We start from the raw sequence: 22702 nt of genomic DNA on the forward strand, positions 1-22702 counted from the left end.
TGTGCCCCTGGCATTTTTCCTAAGAATGCCCCTTGTGCTCATACAGTGGGTTCCTTTCGCTTGTGGTGCCAGCATCTTCACTTTTTCTTGGAATCCGGATTTGGAACCAAGCATGGCAGGAGCAGGAACTAACATCGGTCAATTCATCAAGTTGAAAAGAATACAAGTCGAAAGGCGCCGCCTTAATCTCATTGATGATCTGTTGTTTCACATTTTCCGACATGTCACGGATACGAGGCTGCACTGTGTTATTCGATAAAGACACCTGTTCAACTTTGCGAGCCTCTGCCTTGCCGAGAACCCGTTCGACAATGAGGAGGGTACAAGGCTTGATGAGTGTCTCCCCAATCGAGTGGGGTTTTTTCTTCTTTGCAATTTCAAGAGAAACTTCATAAGAAGCCTGGACAGTTGCAACATTTTGTTGTTGAAAAGCTCCTCCCTCATGCAACTTCTGTCGCTTTAAATTTATTTCATGCCGCTTGAAAAATTCGGGATCCTGCTTTACATGTTGTGCGTGATTTGTCTCGAGGTGCAACTTCAACTCGGATGGCTTCATGGATTCAGTACTCAAAACCTTGTGACACAGCACACATTGTGGTTTCTCTTGGTCAGACACGGTAATGGACGTGAATCCAAGCTTTATGTATTCGTCAAGATACTTTCTTTTTTTTCCTCCCAGAAGCCACAACGTCAAATCTGCAATCGGAAAAAAAACATAACAATATCAAAGTCAAAACAATGTCAAAAAAAACCAAAAACAATATTTAATTTTTAGTATGGTTAAAATTACCCCGTGGCCCCCGGAGAAATACACCATGCCCCCTCCCCCCCGCAGGGGGCCATGGGTCCCAGGTTGGGAACCACGGTGTTAGAATGATAAGGTGGTGCAATAGCCGGTGGATAAATGGTGGTAAACCTTGAATTTCTTAAACCAGTGAGGAACCCGTGCTAAGCACGGGTGGGCGGCCATAAGCAAACAGACAATGCAGAAACGGCGAATGCGAAAGCATGAAACCAATAAAATCCACATTCCTGTGGCACATTCAGTCGCACGTCAGACATGGACAGCAAGTTCGTGAAGGACTTCCTTGAAAAACGTGCCCATTCGCAAACAAACGGGTACGTTCACATGAAGAAACATCGATCGTGGGTTTGTGGCGAATCTGTATATGGTGATCTGCAAATTTCACGTTTAGAACGTAAAACTGTCACTGCATTTCGTCATTCACTTGAACTCGATATCTCTTTTTTCATTCCAAACAGCATAACTCCAATCACAAATTAAATAGCATTAATAAGAAAAATGAACTTTCAACAACATTTGTGACAAACAATTATTTAAATCCTGATGTGAAGTTCCATACGGTTGGGTGAACACAATTACGAATTCAAAATCGTACCTGTATTCACTCAATTCCAATCATGCCTTTAGCCACGGGAGGCTTATCCTTGAACAAAACGATTCACACGATTAACGTTTAACGATTTAACATGACAAATGAATGACTTGTATTGGGATGTTGTCAAACCCGTGCATTGCCATCATCTGTGCACTTCCGGATTCGCTGCAGGTTCGTAATTCTCATCAAAATCTAAACGGCATTTGAAGAATTTCAACAAAAGCCACATCACTGTTCATATCGGCAAATATTATTCCATCATGTTTGGAAAATTGGAAAACTTGGAAAACTTGGAAAAACAATACAGCCTATTTTACTCGAAGGGGTCCCAGGATTAACCACCCAAAATATCGTTCCGATCGGTTCGGCCATTTTTGCGGTACCTTCGAACGGACAGACGGATATTTGATGAATTATAGTAAGATTTACACCTTTAAACCTTCATTTAAATTGAATTATATACTTGAATATTTTGTAACGCAAATCGCCTTCACAATACTTTCAAGAACCATGATATATACATGTATGTACACACATATGAATATTGCTTTTTCTTTTTTAAATTTAAATAATTAACATAAAGGTAGTTCTCCATTTGTATTTGATGCGCTTGGGAAATCCCTGGCCGTGCCACATCTCATCCACATTCATCCCCTCATTCCCCCAATGAAATTGCATCGTTTTTGCAGATAAAGTTGGTCTGGTGTTGATTCGGCGCAGCATAATGGGCTGAATGGTCTCCTAGTTTGCTCTGGGATTATCTTTGTCTCGGTATATAAAAACTCACATTCGTGAGATGCTGATTGATAAGGAAACTTACAAAATGGGGCACAGCGGGTGAACAAACTGGATGCATATGCCCGGATTTATTGGATAATAATTGATTGGATTGTCAATGGAAATAACTCACAAAAATTCCAAACTTCGTCAGGAAAATAGCATGTATAACTTTTCTGTGTTTAACACAGGTTTTGATTGTATCCCTGGCAGGTCATCGGTGAAATGGAGAGCTTCTTGGTGTGGCTCAAGTCTCAAGGCCTGAGAGCAGAAACAGCCCAAGCAGTGATTGATACGCTTGGAATTGAGAATCAGAAGGTTATTCGAGCTTGTACTGAGTCAGATCCATTGCGGACCGAACTCCTCTCTCTCGCCAAAGAGAAATTTCAATTTGCGATGTATGCTGACTTCTGTAAATTTATGAATTCTTTTTCGAAGCCGCAACATGTCCAGATTGCAGGTTCTTCGCTTTTGGGAAGCATTTTCATCAACTTGGAGAATGGTATTCTGGAACTTTCCAGTTTCTGTGAAAAGATATTCGGATTCCAAAATGTGCAGCTCGACAACGTTTCTGGTTTCTCTGGAATCGGTTTCAATGATGTCTGCAGCCTTCGCTCTCAGGATGATGGTTTAAGACCCACGTCTGGTGTGTGATATATTTATATATATATATTTTTTTATACACAACATCACATGTCAACACATATCTTGATCTTCTGCCATTTTTTTTTGTATCTTTGAAACTTGTATAATCTCTTTTGGTGCAGCCTTGTCTTGTTTAATATGAATGGATTTTTGATATGGGCACAAGGTAAATTTTAGCTCACCTGGAACATTTTTCCGGGGAGCTTATGGGATGTTGAGTGGTCAGTTTGTCCGTGAACACTTGGAACATCTTCTATGAAACTGCTAATGGGATTGTGACCAAACTTGGCTAAGATTACATTTTGTGTGTTGGAACTCGAGTTTTCTCACGGCATAAAAAAAATCGAGATCTCAGAGGGTCTACCAGGGTCAAAGTGGGTCCAGGTTTGACCTCCCCCCCCCCCCATCCACCCACATTAGAACGACACAAACAATTTCGATGAAACCTGACCACAACCTTCATCACCCGTGATGTACCAAAGTTTGCTCACAGCATTTGAAAAATTGGGGCCAATTGCCTGTTTTTTTTTCTTTTTTGGGAATTCGAGTTTGGGAATTTGTTAAATTCCGAGGTGTCCCATGTTAAATGGTGCATTTAAATTATTTGCATGCAGGAAGTAGTTTGTTACCTCTCTTTAGCCATGGGAGGCTTATCCTTGTTATCCCACGCTTTTTGGAAAATATGAAGACGCTTCATCGAAGTCATTTTGTCATCAGCTCTGTCGGTCCGTCCGTCTGTCAATCATGCTGTCTCTTCCTGAACGGTAGTGTAAAAAATCACAAACTTGGTTGTCATGATCACCACATGGCAAAAACGTGCAAGCTTCATATCATTTTGACCCCACCCCCTGGGTACATTACCAACAAGAAAGAGCAATCAGAGATTGCATACCCTCACCAGGATGTATTTTCAGTGGTTTTTTAGGCTGTGTTAAAACAAATATGGCGGCCGAACCACGTGACCGATGACATCATTTTTTTTTCTCCACTAATTTATTCCGAGATTATGCTCGACATTTCATCTTGATCGGATGAAGTTTTGTACTTTTCGAATTATGACGTCATAATGGAGGCACCTATGAGATCATTAACATATTTGATTCCCCAGGGAGAGTTCTTCACAATGAGCCATGTCTCAATTTTTTCTGTTGAGCCCTTTCGGAGATATAGAGGTGCAAAGTTTTTTGTTTTTTTTCCATGAAGGCGGCCGAACCACGTGACATATGACGTCATGATTACAATAGAAAAATTCTACAGGTGGAGTGACACCTATGGTGAAAATTTCCTGTCAATCGGACCAACAGTTGCACAGAAAATCATATGTATTCTGTGCGGACAAACAGACGGCCAAACAAACGGACTCAAATGCAATACCCTCTCGTCAGGTGAGGGTAAAAATAGTATACCAATACCAAAAGGTGGAATAGCAAAAAATGTCATTAGAGGCGCATAAAAAATTTTTTATAAAAAAATTTTTTTTTTAAATGTTAACTTGTATATGCAATCAGCATTGAGGACACATGGAATGTATAACCTTTTTCGTTGACTCCCGGTTCATGCCCCAGAATTTAGCATCACCGGCCAAATGGAAAGGAAACCCTCAAAATTTGATATTGGGTCATTCCTGGTGGAACTTGTTGCCATCTTTCAAATTTGTTTTGGGTATGAAGCGTGGGGATTTGCGATGGCGTGCCATGTTTTTCTTGGACTTTTAGTTCTCTTGAACAGGCCGGCTGCACACGGAGACAGCTGATCAATCTCTTATCCTTGTTTAAACAGTGAAATTCATCATATAATTCTTTATATCTTTGAAATATTTGGTTGAACAATGAGAACGTTAAAAAAAAGAAAATTTTCATTTGAAAACAAACTCCAACCCACTGGTCGATAAAATGAACACAATGTGGAAATTGCTTTTTTCTAACAATAATTTGGTCTTTCTTCGAAATAAAAGAATTATTTAATTCGGAAATGTTTATTTAAACCTTGTAATTAAGTTGTAATTAACTAAATTTCAATAACTGTAGTTTGGACATCGACCATCTATGTGCAGTATTGGGTAAAACCTCTTATCTTCTCTTATCCACCATCCCTTATCTTCTCTTATCCACCATCTCTTATCTTCTCTTATCCACCATCCCTTATCTTCTCTTATCCACCATCTCTTATCTTCTCTTATCCACCATCTCTTGTCTTCTCTTATCCACCATCTCTTATCTTCTCTTATCCACCATCTCTTATCTTCTCTTATCCACCATCTCTTGTCTTCTCTTATCCACCATCTCTTATCTTCTCTTATCCACCATCTCTTATCTTCTCTTATCCACCATCTCTTATCTTCTCTTATCCACCATCTCTTATCTTCTCTTATCCACCATCTCTTATCTTCTCTTATCCACCATCTCTTATCTTCTCTTATCCACCATCTCTTATCTTCTCTTATCCACCATCTCTTGTCTTCTCTTATCCACCATCTCTTATCTTCTCTTATCCACCATCTCTTATCTTCTCTTATCCACCATCTCTTATCTTCTCTTATCCACCATCTCTTATCTTCTCTTATCCACCATCTCTTGTCTTCTCTTATCCACCATCTCTTATCTTCTCTTATCCACCATCTCTTATCTTCTCTTATCCACCATCTCTTGTCTTCTCTTATCCACCATCTCTTTTCTTCTCTTATCCACCATCTCTTATCTTCTCTTATCCACCATCTCTTATCTTCTCTTATCCACCATCTCTTATCTTCTCTTATCCACCATCTCTTATCTTCTCTTATCCACCATCTCTTATCTTCTCTTATCCACCATCTCTTATCTTCTCTTATCCACCATCTCTTGTCTTCTCTTATCCACCATCTCTTATCTTCTCTTATCCACCATCTCTTATCTTCTCTTATCCACCATCTCTTATCTTCTCTTATCCACCATCTCTTATCTTCTCTTATCCACCATCTCTTGTCTTCTCTTATCCACCATCTCTTATCTTCTCTTATCCACCATCTCTTATCTTCTCTTATCCACCATCTCTTGTCTTCTCTTATCCACCATCTCTTATCTTCTCTTATCCACCATCTCTTATCTTCTCTTATCCACCATCTCTTATCTTCTCTTATCCACCATCTCTTGTCTTCTCTTATCCACCATCTCTTATCTTCTCTTATCCACCATCTCTTATCTTCTCTTATCCACCATCTCTTATCTTCTCTTATCCACCATCTCTTGTCTTGTCTTATCCACCATCTCTTATCTTCTCTTATCCACCATCTCTTATCTTCTCTTATCCACCATCTCTTGTCTTCTCTTATCCACCATCTCTTATCTTCTCTTATCCACCATCTCTTATCTTCTCTTATCCACCATCTCTTATCTTCTCTTATCCACCATCTCTTGTCTTGTCTTATCCACCATCTCTTATCTTCTCTTATCCACCATCTCTTGTCTTCTCTTATCCACCATCTCTTATCTTCTCTTATCCACCATCTCTTATCTTCTCTTATCCACCATCTCTTATCTTCTCTTATCCACCATCTCTTATCTTCTCTTATCCACCATCTCTCATCTTCTCTTATCCACCATCTCTTATCTTCTCTTATCCACCATCTCTTATCTTCTCTTATCCACCATCTCTTATCTTCTCTTATCCACCATCTCTCATCTTCTCTTATCCACCATCTCTTGTCTTCTCTTATCCACCATCTCTTATCTTCTCTTATCCACCATCTCTTATCTTCTCTTATCCACCATCTCTTATCTTCTCTTATCCACCATCTCTTATCTTATCTTATCCACCATCTCTTGTCTTCTCTTATCCACCATCTCTTGTCTTCTCTTATCCACCATCTCTTATCTTCTCTTATCCACCATCTCTTATCTTCTCTTATCCACCATCTCTTATCTTCTCTTATCCACCATCTCTTATCTTATCTTATCCACCATCTCTTGTCTTCTCTTATCCACCATCTCTTATCTTCTCTTATCCACCATCTCTTGTCTTCTCTTATCCACCATCTCTCATCTTCTCCTATCCACCATCCCTTATCTTCTCTTTTCCACGATCTCTTATCTTCTCTTATCCACCATCTCTTATCTTCTCTTATCCACCATCTCTTATCTTCTCTTATCCACCATCTCTTATCTTCTCTTATCCACCATCTCTCATCTTCTCCTATCCACCATCCCTTATCTTCTCTTTTCCACGATCTCTTATCTTCTCTTATCCACCATCTCTTATCTTCTCTTATCCACCATCTCTTATCTTCTCTTATCCACCATCCCTTATCTTCTCTTTTCCACCATCTCTTATCTTCTCTTTTCCACCATCTCTTATCTTCTCTTATTCAAAACCTTGATCTTTTCTACCCCAGTTAATACAACCCAAATCCACCATTTTTCAAATTCCGTTTTTCTTTCCTTAAAGTCCGACTAATGTCTTTGTGTTTTATACCGTTTCCCACTCCCCATCCCACTTCCCCATCCCCCACCACACCCCTTTCCCTTCTGCAGATCTACCACTGTCCCTGTTCTCTTCTGTTGTTGTGTTTCCCTCTCTCTCCCCCTCTTGCCTCTCACTCCCTTGATTGCATGTTTTATGTGTTTTCTGTTTGTCTTTGTGTTTTATGTATTCCTCTTGCGCGAGCCTCGACTTTGAATCCCCCCCCAAAAAAGTGGACTTGTGTGCAGGTGAAGCTGATCTGGAAGAGGGAACTACTTTCCAAATGGATATTCCTCAAAAACCTTTGGAACTCATATACAGTATTCCGATTATGGAGTAAAACGATGCATCCACACAATAATACAGCATCACTTCCCTGCATAACGCCCACCAACTAATGGCAGCAAATGAGACACCAGTTTGATGAACATCCAAGGCACGGCACACACATAGATGGATTACCCTCTTTAATTCCACCACCCCAAAACCTCTTTCCTTCCTCTTCCAATCCCCCAATCACCATCCCATTTTCCCATTCCTACATATGCATATTTCAGCTTTTAAATTTTCCTATGAGTGTCACAAACTCATCAACACGGTCAATCGTTCGGCCAGGTGGGCAGAGATTCAGAAGCGAAGCTCGGATCGGTAGTTTGAATGCGTGAAATAATGCGGTTGGAGGGGTGGGGGGGGGGGGGGGATTGTGAGAGGGGTTGAGGTGGTGGAGATGATGCAGAGAAGGAGGTTGGAAGTGTTGTGTGTGTGCAGAAGACCAGATGGGGGATAGGGCCAGGAGGTTCGTAGGAGGATACATGCTGTTGCACCCGAGTGGGGATGAATTGAGTAATGGCGTAGGAATAAAAGTTTCGGGAGACATCAGCCAGCAGGTGGTCAGAGTGGGACGATGGGAGGGATGGATAGTTATGGCATGGGTGGTGGTTTCGAGGCAAATGGTGTGTTTTGTTGGTTATGTGGACCACAACCGAAGAGTACAAGGAGAGGGTGAGGGCCAGGTATGAGCAACGTAGCGAAGAAGCGGAAGGTTTGGAGAAGGAATGGAAGTATGCAGGGGCATGTAAGGGAATTGCAGAAGTGTTGCGTGGAAGGACGTCAGGAGAGGGTGCATTGTCGAGGGATAGAAACCAGGTATGGTGGACAGAGGAAATAGCGAAGGCAGTTTTTTTTGTTTGTTTGTTTTTTGTATACAAGATCGAGGCTTGTGTCAGAGCTAGCATAGATCACAAAAAGACAAACTGACACATAAAACATTTGATAAAAGGAGCAGGAGTCAAGATGGGAAGAGAGAGGGAAGCACACAAGTACAACATTTGAGAGCAGGGATATCGGGTTTGGAAGTTGGTGAAAAGAAGGAGATTTGGAAGAGGATATTGAAAATCGATGATAGAGGGAGATAGCCTGATGCGGGGTGCTACACCTGTATGGGCAGAAGAAGAAAGCAGCAAGAAAATATGTGGTTAAGGCGAGGAATGATATGAAAGAGGAAGTGTATAACAAGTTCGAAGATGATGGTGGGAGAAAGATTATCCATAAATTGGCTCGTGACAGGAATGAGGATAGGAAAGACATGAAAGGAGGGGCGGAGATGAAGGATAGAGGTGGAAGGCCAGTGATAGAGAGGGGTGCACGATTGAAGGTGTGTGAAGGATATTTCCAAGCTGTTGAATCAGGAAGGAAGCAACAGTGAGCTGGAACTACAGAGTTATGTGGAGGGAAAAGCAGAGATCACGGAAGAGGAAGTGCGGACGGCATTGAAGAGGATGAAAAGGGGAAGAAGCTCGGCGTTGATGAGGCATGTACACAAATTATAATTGCAGCTGGAGAAGTTGGAGTCAGGTGAACAAAGAGGTTGTTGAATGTCCATATGAGAGATGGGTCAATTCCAGAGGAGTGAAGGATAGGGTTTATTGTTCCGACATGAAAGGGGATGGGGAGTCTTCAAGATCTGGGGAAGTTAAGGGGAATTACACTCCTTAGTCATGTTATGAAGGTGCTGGAGAGGATTCTGGATGAGAGTATGAGGAAGAGTGTGGAGAAGCAGATCTGAGAAGGGCAGCAGGTGTTCAGAAAGGGAATGACAGAACGGATGTTCATGCTGAGACATCTGGTGGAGAGGAGGTTGGAGATGCAAGGTGAAATGGCATTGGGACTTGTGGATCTGGAGAAGGCCTATTGCACTGTCTCGAGAGAGAGATGGTGATGGCGACACTGAAATGGATGGGAGTGACAGAAGCAGAAGTGAGGTTGGTGAAGGGCGGGATTGGGAGTGGTGTGCAAGGGAACAAAGGCAAGAGTTTTGGTTGGTCCTTGGATGTTGGAGTTCAATGTGAACATCAGTTTGAGGCAGAGACGTCCTCTCTGTCCACTCCTGTTCATCATGATGATGGAGCTGGTAAGCAGGAAGGTAAGCATGAAAGATATTATGCGGAGAATATTGTGTGAGGATGATCTGACTTGTGGTGGGGAGTGGGCAGGCAGTGCAGGAAGTACTGGGGGAGTGGAAGGGGGCATTTTTGAAACATGGGCAGAAAATGAGCATGGAGAAGACGGAGGTGATGTGGGTTGGGCAGAAGAGAAAATAAATGAATATCAGGTTGGAGGGGAATGAGATCAGAGAAGGAAATAGGTTTGAGTTTCTGGGCGGGGGGGGGGGGGGGCAGTGACTGGAGATGGTAAGTCAGAGGCAGAGGTGTGGAAGAGGATTCAAAGAGTAATGGCAGACAAAAAAAATTAAATGAGATTGAATGGAAGGTTCTGGTATGGTGTGTACCACCGGACTGCCTTTTGGGTCTGGAGATGGTGGCACTGACAGAGAGACAACAACAGAAGCTGCAGATTTGCAAGAACAACTGAGTGAAGAGGATTGCTGGAGTGAAGAGGATGGATAAAAGGAGAATGGATGAACTGAGGGAGGAGATTGGTGTGTAGATGAGCTTTACGGGGACATTGGTGAAATGTCGGCTGAAATGGGCTCGACATTTGGTGTGGATGGGGGAAGAAAGAATGGCAAAGAAAGTGGGTTGAGGAAATAAGGTAGGAGGAAGAGAGGTAGACTGTGGTTCAGGTGGGAGGATTGTGTGAAGAAAGATCTCAGTAAAGTGAGGGTGCAGAGAGTTGGTTGAAGACGGAGTGGAATGGAGTGGAGGAGTATCATGGTCAAAGCAGGGCAGGCGCTTGGTACAGTTGGACCTCACCCTTTACAAAGGGAAGAGGAGGACAACAACAACAACTCCCCGCATTTTGTGAGCATGTACAAAACTTCCCGTACCTTTTCATGTACCGATATGCAGGTATTATGTATTAAGGGTTGTCTGTCCATTTGTCCAGCGCAATAACTTGTGAAACGTTGAAGGGATTTATTTCTTTTACCGAACTTGGGACAGGTATGAAATATGATAACAAAATAGTAGTCATATGTGGGAACAAAATAATATAGTATCAAAATAATTATCGCCAAATAAGTAAAAACAATTTAACTTTTTTTTCTGCCCCGCAGACAAGGTCGGAGACAATCAGAAAAAAGGGAAAAAATCAGCCAGAAAAAGTTTAATTGCTTTTTACCATCAACCAACGCCTTTTTTGTTTTTACTATGTGTGCTTCAATTATTTTGTGACTATATTCGTGTATAATGAGCTCGACCGACCGATCATCTGTCCATGTATTTTTGTGTACACGATATTTCAAAAACCATTTGACATTTAGCTTTCATATTGCAGATATCCATCCCTCATGTCATTGTCTCAACCTGATTAGATAACGGCTGTGATTAGCTAAATGTTGGTGATATGGAGATGGCACATTGCCCAGCCTGACCCTTGCCAAGGAACTGCTTCAGCAGCACCGACCCTATATTACAGAGTATGCCACATCAAATGGGGTATTTTCAAAAAAGGCATTGGAAAAGTTGCTTCCTCGTAAGGTTTGGAGCCAACTGTCTAATTAGCAATGTCTTATTTTTATACATGTGCTGGGAGGAGGTTGCAGTGAAGAGATGGACCAAATGTCCTGTGATGGTGCTGATTCTGTGATATTTAGATAATTTAGATAATAAATAACTAATGTATTGTGTTGGAGTGATGTGATAAACTCTGTGCAATGTCGGTAAATTCCAGAAATTTTTCAAAATGAATTTTCCAATCTTTATTTTCTTTAAATTGAATTAAATGCTTAAACATTGTTGAACACAAATCGCCTTGTTACTTCCACTAACCTACGGTGCAGCAGTACTTGGACATGTGAAATAGGGCGGTGTTTCAGGGTGATTGAGAAGACTGCCTCATTAGCGCTTAAGATTTCTTTTAAACAATCTTTAACTTCATTTTTATATATAAATTGATGTTCACATTCCATGACGTAACATGTTCCATGAAGTCTCAAGAACGTTCTCAATCTCATTTCCCTGCAAAAGATTGACGCTGATTTGTACACAGGTGATGTCTTTTCTGTAAATGTGGAAGACAGACAACACAACAACGATTCATCTGCCAAAGAAGATTCAAAATGTGCTTCTGCAAAGGAAGGTTCAGATGATGTTCACATGACAAACGGAAGTGCTTCCTGTTTTGCAACTGGTGAGTAGAAATGTAAAAAATTAACATTCAATCTTTGATGTTGAAAAAATATATAATTTTAGGAATATTGTTAAATATTTTGATTTTGACAAAAAAAGAAAATGTTGTGTTTTTTGTTTCTGTAGAACAATCCAGAAGTAATATGGGACAAACAAGGTCCAGTCGCAGTTTGACAGTGATGAAGAAGCAATTTTTGAAGAAACAATCACGAAATCAAGACCGACTTCCGATAAAATTCAAGTGCCTGACTGGGCCTCACAACACCAATATTAATATTGAATTAAACAAACATGAAAAGGTTCCAGAAAGGCAAATACGTTATAAGTGTAATGTGTGCAGAATGGATTTTGCTTCAACGAGTTACCTCAAAATACACATGAGGATTCACACTGGAAAACACCCCCACAAATGCTCTGTCTGTGGTGAAGGTTTCTTGAAAAACAGCAATTTGAATAAACATATGAAGATCCATACAGGAGAGCGACCGCACAAATGCTCGATATGTGATAAAGGTTTCAAGACAAAAAGCAATTTGAATCAACATATGAGGATCCATACAGGAGAGCGACCACACAAATGCTCGATATGTGATAAAGGTTTCTCTCATAAACAAAATTTGAAATTACATATGAGGATCCATACAGGAGAGCATCCTCAAAAATGCTCGATATGTGATAAAGGTTTCTCTCATAACAGCAGTTTGAAATTACATATGACGATCCATACAGGAGAGCGACCGCACAAATGCTCGATATGTGATAAAGGTTTCTCTCGTGGCGACAGTTTGAAATCACATATGAGGATCCATACAGGAGAGCAACCCCACAAATGCTCGATATGTGAAAGAGGATTCTCTCATGGTGGCAGGTTGAAATTACATATGAGGATCCATACAGGAGAGCGACCCCACAAATGCTCGATATGTGATAAAGGTTTCTCTCATAAACACAATTTGAAATTACATATGAGGATCCATACAGGAGAGCAACCTCACAAATGCTCGATATGTGATCAAGGTTTCTCTCGTGGCGGCAATTTGAAATTACATATGAGGATCCATACAGGAGAGTGTCCTCACAAATGCTTGATATGTGATCAAGGTTTCTCTCGTGGCGGCAGTTTGAAAGTACATATGAGGATCCATACAGGAGAGCAACCTTACAAATGCTCGATATGTGATAAAGGTTTCTCTCATAGCAGCAGTTTGAAATTACATATGACGATCCATACAGGAGAGCGTCCTCACAAATGCTCGATATGTGATAAAGGTTTCTCTCATAGCAGCAATTTGAATCAACATATGATGATCCATACAGGAGAGCGACCCAACAAATGCTCGATATGTGACAAAGGTTTCTCTCAGAGCAGCAGTTTGAAATCACATATGAAGATCCATACAGGAGAGCGACCCAACAAATGCTCGATATGTGATAAAGCTTTCTCTCATCAAGGCAATTTGAATCAACATATGATGATCCATACAGGAGAGCGACCCAACAAATGCTCGATATGTGATAAAGCTTTCTCTCATCAAGGCAATTTGAATAAACATATGAAGATCCATACAGGAGAGCTGAAATCTGAAATACCAGGATATGAAAAAAGATGTGATGTCGATTTTGAAATTGATGAAATCTGCAATTGTACCATTGATAGTCGGAGCCACAGGGAATCCGGATCCTCAGCGATGTAAGCGATCCTCAGCAGCAGGCAAGGTATTTGTGAACCAGCAAGGAGAAAGCTATCGTGAAAGCATACAGTGCTTTGGGGATATACCTTGTCATACAACCTCTCAGAGTACTATCTGTAATCCATGACAACCAGCCAGCATCCCACACCCCTTTATGAAAACCATACAGCTGGCTGTCACTAGAATGTCCACAACAATGAATGCAAATTGCTGCCAAAAGACAACAATGCTAACCTCAAAATGCTAACCCCATCTAATCAAGTTTAAAGAAAATTACAGCCTATAAAAAAAAATGTAAAATTTATTAGATTCTCCATATTCTCATAATCGAGAATCGTTGTAAATTTGATGCCAAAAACGCAAATGATAACTTTATCTCTCAAACTGATCTTGGATCTCATCGTGCTTCTTTCAGGGTCTTCCTGAGTTTTACAGTTTGTAATTCTTGTCTCTGTCCTTGCCATGTATCCAGACAAGTTCCATTTGAATTTTTTTGATTGTGACCAGTGTTGTGAATTTTGTTTTCTTTTTGATTTAGTTGTTTTTCTTGTCCCTTTTTGGTTATGCTCAGATGGCATCTTTCCATGGCAGCTTGAACATTAATTTTTACTCAATCTTTGCTGAAGTCCATGTTTCATTATGTGTGATATGGGGAGAACACCCTTGTTGTAAAATTGTTTTCAAAGAATCCTGCAGATGCATTTCATGAAACTTGAATTTGTGAAGGATTTCACGATAAAGAGAGGTTCTTAAAGTTCAAATGCACTGTCTGTGTTATTGGGAATATTATCGTATGGTTTGCCCAGTTAAGACTGAGCGTCACCACGGATGAATCAAGCTTTAATGGAGGCGTTTATTCAAATCAATGGCGGATCGACACATGGGCCGGGCGATTGGGGGAGGATGCCGCACTTACTTTTTCTGGCCTGACGATGTCTTCTCCCTGCAAATTATTAACTCAACCCGAGACGGAGGTAAAATGTACAACAAGAAATATTTATTAACGGAACCGAGAACAAGGAAACGCGACGGAATAAACTAAAACCTAAGTTGGGACGTCCCCGCACAGACTTCAGATTCGAAACATTGGGAGAGGATGAATAAAATTAATGTCTTGTCGTGTTGTGGAATGTGGTCTGTCTTATCTGTCTGCTGTCCAGGCCCCAAGCTCGCGTCCGGACGTGGCTCCGGTTGGCACGAACACCCTTCTCTGCACAGTCCGTCCTGCTCCACACAGCACGCAGGCACCAGGAGGATGAACAACAGGGGAGGATGATCCCAGATATTACCCAGCCTCCAACACTTTGGTCTGACACACCTGGATCAATAATGGTGCCACTGATGTCAGTGACCACCACAGCATCACAAAATGAACCCTTGAATTTGCATCTTCCCTCAGATTACCCATGCCAAACATTTCTCACATTTTACTAATCTCACCAAAGAAGGGTGCTTCTCCATACACATGCCAGCCGAGCCTGGCCCATATGCTTGGCATGTTACACATTCCCAATTCAACACTCCCATGGCTCTCTTTCCAAGCCAATAGTCCACAAATCATAACGGAACATCTGCGGAAGGTCATTCTCACACCATCACGTTCCACAGATGCCCCAATGGTTGTCCGGCATGCTATGTCCATGCGGATCGACCCATGTCCATAGACCAGCACAGCATGGCAGGTCATCACATGCTGGCTGTCCCAGAGTCTCAGGGAGAGGGTGTCAGGCCGCATGCCTGGGCGGTCACCACATCAGGCCCATGTTGGCTATCTGCAGTGCCACCATCAAAGCGCGACCCACAACACCCCCCCCCCCCCGACTTGTCCTCTTAATACGCCATCCTAGGCCGATGAGAAACCACCTCAGACCCCTGGAGGTTGTAACCCCCACCAGGGTCCGGTGACCCTACCTGCCTGAGCCATCCACTCGGGTGGCACCCCGATGGACAAGGGACGCCACACTCCACCAGACCCCCCGTGGGACCCAGTTCGTATCATGACATCCAGGGTCGAACCCCACATCCAAATCTCGCCAGCACAGCCCCCCAGCTGGCTGGCATACCCAAATTTTGAAAGGGGCAAATTTTCCCCAACGCCATCCCCAATGACCTCTCCAGGTCCATATTCCACAGCCCGGGGACCAACTCCCTCCAAGGCTGTGCCAAATCAAATTCCCATTTAAACATAAATTTATTTTTCCTTTTAAAAATTTTGATTTCCCATGCCAACCCGCAGCTGCAGGTAACAACTCCTCCAGGCTGTTCTGCCCCTCCCTGCAGCTGTTCCAAGTTCCCTACGGGGATTAAATTATCCGAGGCTCTATCTCCCGACTCTCCCAGGTCCAAATCCAGCTTGGAGCCAACACACTCCCCCTGCTAGTTATTCAATTTCGGAGCCTCTGGTACCCAATTGGTGTGCATGGTGAGGGTCCCCTCAGTCACTTCAACCTCCTCCCCGGACAAACTCACCTCAACCCACAAACTCCTTTGGACCTGGTCAACCTTGTCCTCCATGGGACTGTCCCAGGTCCCCAACCGCTGTCTCACATCATGCTTATTATTCACATCAATCATTTCTGACCCCACAGGCCTCCATCATTACACACCCGGTCCGGTTCCGCCACACGGACCCCCAACACCTCTTGCTCTGCACAACTGCACTTGTGCAGCAAGGATCCCAATCCATCCCCCGGTCGCTGTGTTGTGACACCCACCCGGCCCCGATAACTTCCCAGGCCTTCATGTATCCAACATTCCTCATTAAAATTTTCACATTCCCCATTCACCTCCAAACATGCAGTCTCCCGTTATAATTTGATTCCCATGACAATTCCCTGCTCCGGTGCCCCATCAGCACAATTATTTAGTTCTTCCTTTGATTCATTCGTGCATTCCTTAAATTGTGCAATCTGGGCATCCAGTTTGCTATTCATTTGTTCATAATGGGCATTAATGTCATTCCTCCTTCCCTTCAAAAAACTCATCATCTCGACCTGGAAAGCGTTTGGGACCGTCTTGACAGTGGGGAAAGCTCCATCACTATGCTTTTCCCCAGCATTCGGCCCACTTCCAATTCCAACGGCATTTCCCTCACGTGCGTCCAGGTCGGCGTCCGCCATTGCCCTGTTGGCTAACGCGTTTCATGCTTGCGTATTTTACCTCAAGAATAAAAGAAGAATTTAAATTTTCGAACCGTAATTTCACGTTTCGCACACACCAATTGACTAAAAAATCGTTTATAGCACCTCCCACTATGAAAATTTTTGCGTCTGAATGCCGGGCGCGATGTACCTGTCGATCTCGCCCGTGGACAAAAAGTTGTCCGTTGGGTCCGCATCTCACTCCTTGACTCCAGTTGTCGTGTGGTTTTTCCTTGTTAAGACCGAGCATCACCACGGATGAATCGAGCTTTAATGGAGGCATTTCCTCAAATCAATGGCAGATCGACACACGGGCCGGGCGATTGGGGGAGGATGCCGCGCTTACTTTTTCTGGCCTGACGATGTCTTCTCCCTGCAAATTATGAACTCAACCCGAGACGGAGGTAAAATGTATAACAATAAATATTTATTAACGAAACCGAGAACAAGGAAAAGCGACGGAAGAAACTAAAACCTAAGTTGGGACGTCCCCGCACAGACTTCAGATACGAAACAATGGGAGTGGATGAATAAAATAAATGTCTCGTCGTGTTGTGGAATGTGGTGCGTCTTGTCTGTCTGTTGTCGTCCAGGCCCCAAGCTCGTGTCCGGACGCGGCTCCGCTTGGTGCAAACCGCTCGGGCGTGATGCGAACACACCTCTCTGCACGGGCCGTCCCGCACCACACAGCACGCAGGCACCAGGAGCACGAACAACAGGGGAGGATGATCGTCGGCGCTGGTCTCTCCACCAAAGTCCAAAGGCAAGAACAGGTCCAGCACGAAGGGACAGTCCAGAGCAAAAGGCAAAGGGAAGAGCTCCGGGCAGGAAGGAACCAGGGACGAGAGAACAAGGGAAGAGAAGCTCAAAATGCTGGCGAGCGAGCGGTTTTACTGGTGGTCTCCTGACGTCAGCTCCCTCCCCCTCCAACCAGTGCATCGCTAACTTGTCGCCTTTCACGCCCTTTTTCGTCACTGGCGCTTGCCCTCCAACCAGTGCGTAGCTTGTTGGTCATTCGTTCACGCCTTCTGCACTGATTGGCCGTGGTCTCTTCGGTTGGTGGCCAATCAGTGTGTCACTCCTTTACCTTTCTCACCCCCAATCATGGAGCAGCTCTCTGCCCTTCCTTTGACCAATCACATGTCCTCCCCTACTCTGCCAATCGGTGTGGTCTTTGTTGCTCGCTCCTCCACTGGCCAATCACTAGTACTGGGCGTGGCTCCCAGCCTGCCTGGTCAATGCTTTATCGCCATGGTGTACCACTGCACGGCCCCTTCCTGCTTGTTTCTTCGAGTCAGTTTTATCGTCGGTCATTGTAAAGGGGGGTGGGGAGGGGATTTAATTAATGTGGTGCACTGATGGGCCTATCTAATGTCTACAAGAGTGCGTTGCCATCAGGGACACAGGTGTGATCACCAGGTTTCACACACAGGGGTCTTATCCTTATTCTCTAAAACTATTTATCAGGCCCCATTCCTCGTAATGGGGATGAAGACACACCTTAATCCGACAAACTGCCTGAACACAGAACTTATTACAGGTGAGGTTCCCTATTACGACAGCCAGACACCTACCTATACAGATCTCCCGAAATCTATTTATTATCCCCTACCCCAAATTCATAACAATACGTAATGCTCCATCTATCTATAATTCCAGTAATCTCTGTGTGTATGTATGTATGTATGTATGTATGTATGTATGTATGTATGTATGTTTGTCTGTGACCGCTGTTTCTCGACAACTACCGGTCCGATATACTTGAAACTTGCCAGGTATATTGCTGGGGACCCGAGGATGTGCCTTTTCAAGGTTTCATATTAATCGGAGAAGTAGTTACCGAGCTATGTCCAAAAAACGATTCAACCAATCAGAGAGCAGCGAGCTATCACGTGTGCCGAACGTGGCGAACAGACTCTGCCTCGGACGGCACATTTGAGAGCGTATTCATTTATTTCACGTTGGCAAACTATGTTGGCGTTCAACTATGTTTTAAAACTAATTAAAACTAATTTGCGATTCATCGTAACTGCGATATGCGTCCTTCCGGACAGTGAAGACTGCACTTCCGGCAGCCAATCACAGACCGCGTTGTTGCGTAGGCGTGGCCGATGTGAGAGCGAGCCGAGCCGAGCGCGTGCGCCATTACGGTTCGTAATTCGATTTCTTCCGGAGAAAATAATAATTTCTCGATTTCTTATGCGCATTATTTCTCCCAATTCAGTCAGAGCGAAGGGCGGAAGCGAAGAGCGTTGTTTTTTTTGTTTACGGGCGTACGGGCGTACGGGCGGGGTAGAGCGTACGGGTAGCGTTTTTTTTTTTTTTTGGCAAGGAACGGGCACCCACGTATGGGCATGCCCTAGTTATGATCAATTATATCAATCAGCGGAGAGTTTGGAGTTGTCCATATCCCCCACAAGTAACCTTGAGCAAACAGCGAGCTGTTCATCAAACCAGTTGAAAGCCTTGTATGGCATATACCATCATGACATGACTGCACTTCATGCCATCACTGATTGCTGCCAAGTTAAAATTACAAGTTTAAGTTATCTGTAAACACTTTCAATGCATGGTTTAACAGAGTTGTGGAAGTCCTGGAAAATAGGATTAAGTTTTTTAGTAGTCGGGGCTTGCTTTCACTGGGTCGGTCTAAACCAGTGTTGGACAAGGCGAGTGTTCGTAAAGATATTCAGGATCTGCATGCTAGATACGTCACAGCTCCAGCGGAGAAGGCTGCGAATGATTTTGTGGAGGTTTTATTGAGAGAGTTCGGCTTCGATACGGTTGCCTTCACGAGCATAGGAAATAGCACGAATGTTCCTTGTCATGAGTCGCTCCAGGATATTATCTCTGAGCATCAGGAAGTTTTAGTTAATCATTTCAGTATTAAATAAATGTAAAGAGGTGAATCTTTGTATTCCTTGGATTTTCTGGATCCCAATGTTTCATATGAACCCACAGAAGTATAGGTTTTTTTGCTGGTTCCAGGCAATGTACCATCAAACGGATTTTGGTTATAGTTAACTGAGGATTAAAAGTTGTTAGGGAACAGTTCAGGAAATATTGTTTGGCAATTGAGAGGAATTCTGGTGTGAACACTTTCTGGAGCATTAATTATACTTTGGAGTTCTTAGATAGGAATAGATGCTTCAATATCAAGTCAGTTGAGGTTTTTGATTTTTCAACTTCATATACAAATTTGGATTTAGCACAAGTAAGGGATTCACTCTTCAAAATAATTGACATGGTTTTTAGCTCTTTTAATAAGCTTTTATGTGTCAGGTTTGATGGAACATTCTTTTCAAAAAATAAATACTCAGGTTTTCATTGTTTTGATAAGCAGAAGTTTAAGGATGCTGTTAATTTTATTTTGTTTAATACTTTTGTGGGATTATGTTTCAACAGTTTAAGGGTATTCCCGTGGGTGGGAATTGCAGCCCCCTTCTGGCGGACATTTTTCTTATTTTCTGTGAATTTTCATTTGTGCAAACACTGATGAAGGCGAAAAAGTAGGATTAGCTCAAATATTGTCTCGTACGTGTCGTTATGTCGATGATATTTGTGTGGTTAATAGACGGGTCCAGAATTGAGAAAAATTGCATGTTGTCGGAATTTCATGTTAAAAGTGGGCAAACAAGTTTTTTAGGATAATTTGAGGATGCTGAATTCAAAAAAATTGTTTGCCAGGCTGAATGTTGAGATTTTGACCCTCAAATTTGAAAAAGAAAAATGGCCACCATTTTTCATCTTTTTTGCCTTATAACTTGGCTTCTAAGCATTATTGAAGTTTTAAAATGGTGGCAATACCGATGTTTGTGATACCAAGGATTCCAAATATGTCACCTAAGTTGTATCTCGTTTGGTTTATCTGCCATCTTGAATTCCAAGATGGCCGCCATTATTCACAAAATGCATTAATCAGCCCATCGGCAGAAATAACACTTATGTTTAAAATGATGACAATACCCATGTCTGTAATACCAAAGTTTCCCCCAAAAAAAGAAAAGCTTCCACATAAGTTGTAACCAGTTTGGTGTGCCTGCCATCTTGAATTCAAAGTTTTATGATAAATTAGTATGACGTGAAATCATTATTCAAAGTACGTACATGAACTAGAACGCCACTCAGTAGAGCGCATACTCCCGCCGTGGATCAAGTTGGAATAGTACGATTTCACAATAGTTTGAGGGAGTATTCAGTGACAACACAAGACAAGACAGACACTGCACAGATATATATTTAGAAGATATATATATATATATATATATATATATATATATATATATATATATATATATATATATATATTTTGTATACAAGATCGAGGCTCGTGAAAGAGCGAACATTAATCACACAGAAAGACAAACCGACACATAAAACATATAACATAGGGAGCGGTAGACAAGATGGGGAGAGAGGGGGAAGGACACAAACACAACATTTGAGAGCAGGGACCGAGAGACATGGAGACATCGAGAGATCTGAGAGAGGGCGAGGGCTTTGGGGGGGGGGGGCGTGGGAAGGGGGCGGTGGGAGAGGTATAAAACATATGGACACTGCCAGGACTTCCAGGAAAGAAGTTGGAATTTCAAACAAGGTGGATCTGGGGTGAATTAGCGAGGGTAGAAAAGATCAAGGTTTTGGATGGGGGAAGATAAGAGATGGTGGTGAACAGCTGTTTTAAAGACCTGGAGGGAGGAGTGGGATTGAAGGGAGTGAGGGAGTTTGTTCCAGAGGCGGGAGAAAAGAGGAATGAAAGAGTGAAGGTGAGCAGAGAGCCGAGATTTCGGCAGTTTAACCATCAGAGGGTTGCTAGCAGATCTTGTGCGACCTGTAGGAATATTTGGGGGACAGAGCACAGAGAGAGCTGGGGGGGCAAGGCCGAAGAGGAGTCGGTAGAAGACAGAAAGACCACCTACCTGCCTGCAGTGAGTGAGTGAAAGGCCCTCAGAGATAGCTTCATCACGGGAGATTCCAATAATTCTGAAAGCTTTGGTTTCAACAGCGTGAAGCCGAGCTAGGTGTGAGGCAGGAGCACCGGCCCATAAGGGAGAACAGTATTCCATTGAGCTGCGGATGAAAGCCTTGTATGTGGTGAGGAGCTCAGGTGTGCCGAGAAATTTATATTTAGATATAAATATGGAAGATAATGTAAAAAAAAAAAAACAAGGCAATTTTACTTACATTTTCAGATTCAGCGTTCATTTCCATATAGGTGAGTGTATTTTGAGGCGTGTGTGACTTCAAATAAAATTGTAAGCCAGGAAAAACGTTCGTTTCATTCCTTAGGGATACAACATGTAAAACTGGCCCAAACGTGAAAACAAAACTCGCTCATTTTAACTCATACAAGCGAATGCGACCACTCATTCTTCTGGGAAGAATCCCGTGCACATGCTTGTCACACTTAGAAGTCACCGAAGTCTTTATAAGTTCATCAAATACTGACACCCGGATTGACATTCGCTGAGGTAAATGTCGACATCTCTTCTGAGGTAAAAAATAAAAATAAAATAAAATAAACAGTTTTAAAGCATTGTACGTATCAAACGATACATTTTATGAAACGGGGAAACCTAATACACAATTTGGTTTTAAAATGACAGAATATGTCTTTATTAGAGAAAAAACAAATGAACATTGAAGACGACGCTGCCAAAAAAAATACACCGCTCTATCGCATAACCACGAGTTTAAACTACATTTACAACAAATATGAAAACTATTTTCATATCACAATGTTAAATATAGAATATATAGAAGATAATGTCAAAAAAAAATGAGCCCGATCTTCCAATGGTAAAAAAATCCTTCAAAAAATTCCTGGATCTGGAATAATATCCTCAGCTTCACCAAAAACGAATCAATTCTTCCTTATCCCAAGGGCAATCATCCCACCAACCTTCATTCAAATCCGTTCAGAACTTTTCCAGATATCTTGTGCGCGCGCGCGTGCACACACACACACACACACACACACACACACACACACACACACACACACACACACACACACACACACGATC

General features: G+C 42.6%; 1 protein-coding gene across 2 annotated transcripts in view; it reads left to right on the forward strand.

The window, feature by feature from the left end:
• The window catches only part of LOC137416578 (uncharacterized), a 177726-nt gene extending 163429 nt beyond the window's left edge, over positions 1 to 14297 (forward strand). For both annotated transcript variants that reach the window (XM_078770304.1, XM_078770305.1), the window contains exons 2-4: positions 2391 to 2823; positions 11706 to 11846; positions 11972 to 14297. In XM_078770304.1, coding sequence (XP_078626430.1) covers positions 2391 to 2823; positions 11706 to 11846; positions 11972 to 13539 — 2142 coding nt within the window. In that variant the 3' untranslated portion in view covers positions 13540 to 14297. The remainder of the gene's footprint in view (positions 1 to 2390; positions 2824 to 11705; positions 11847 to 11971) is intronic.
• Positions 14298 to 22702: the final 8405 nt, after the last annotated feature.

The sequence above is a fragment of the Myxine glutinosa genome, chromosome 1 (genome assembly GCF_964187855.1).
Source record: "Myxine glutinosa chromosome 1, kmMyxGlut1.1, whole genome shotgun sequence".
NCBI classification, from domain to species: Eukaryota; Metazoa; Chordata; class Myxini; order Myxiniformes; family Myxinidae; genus Myxine; species Myxine glutinosa.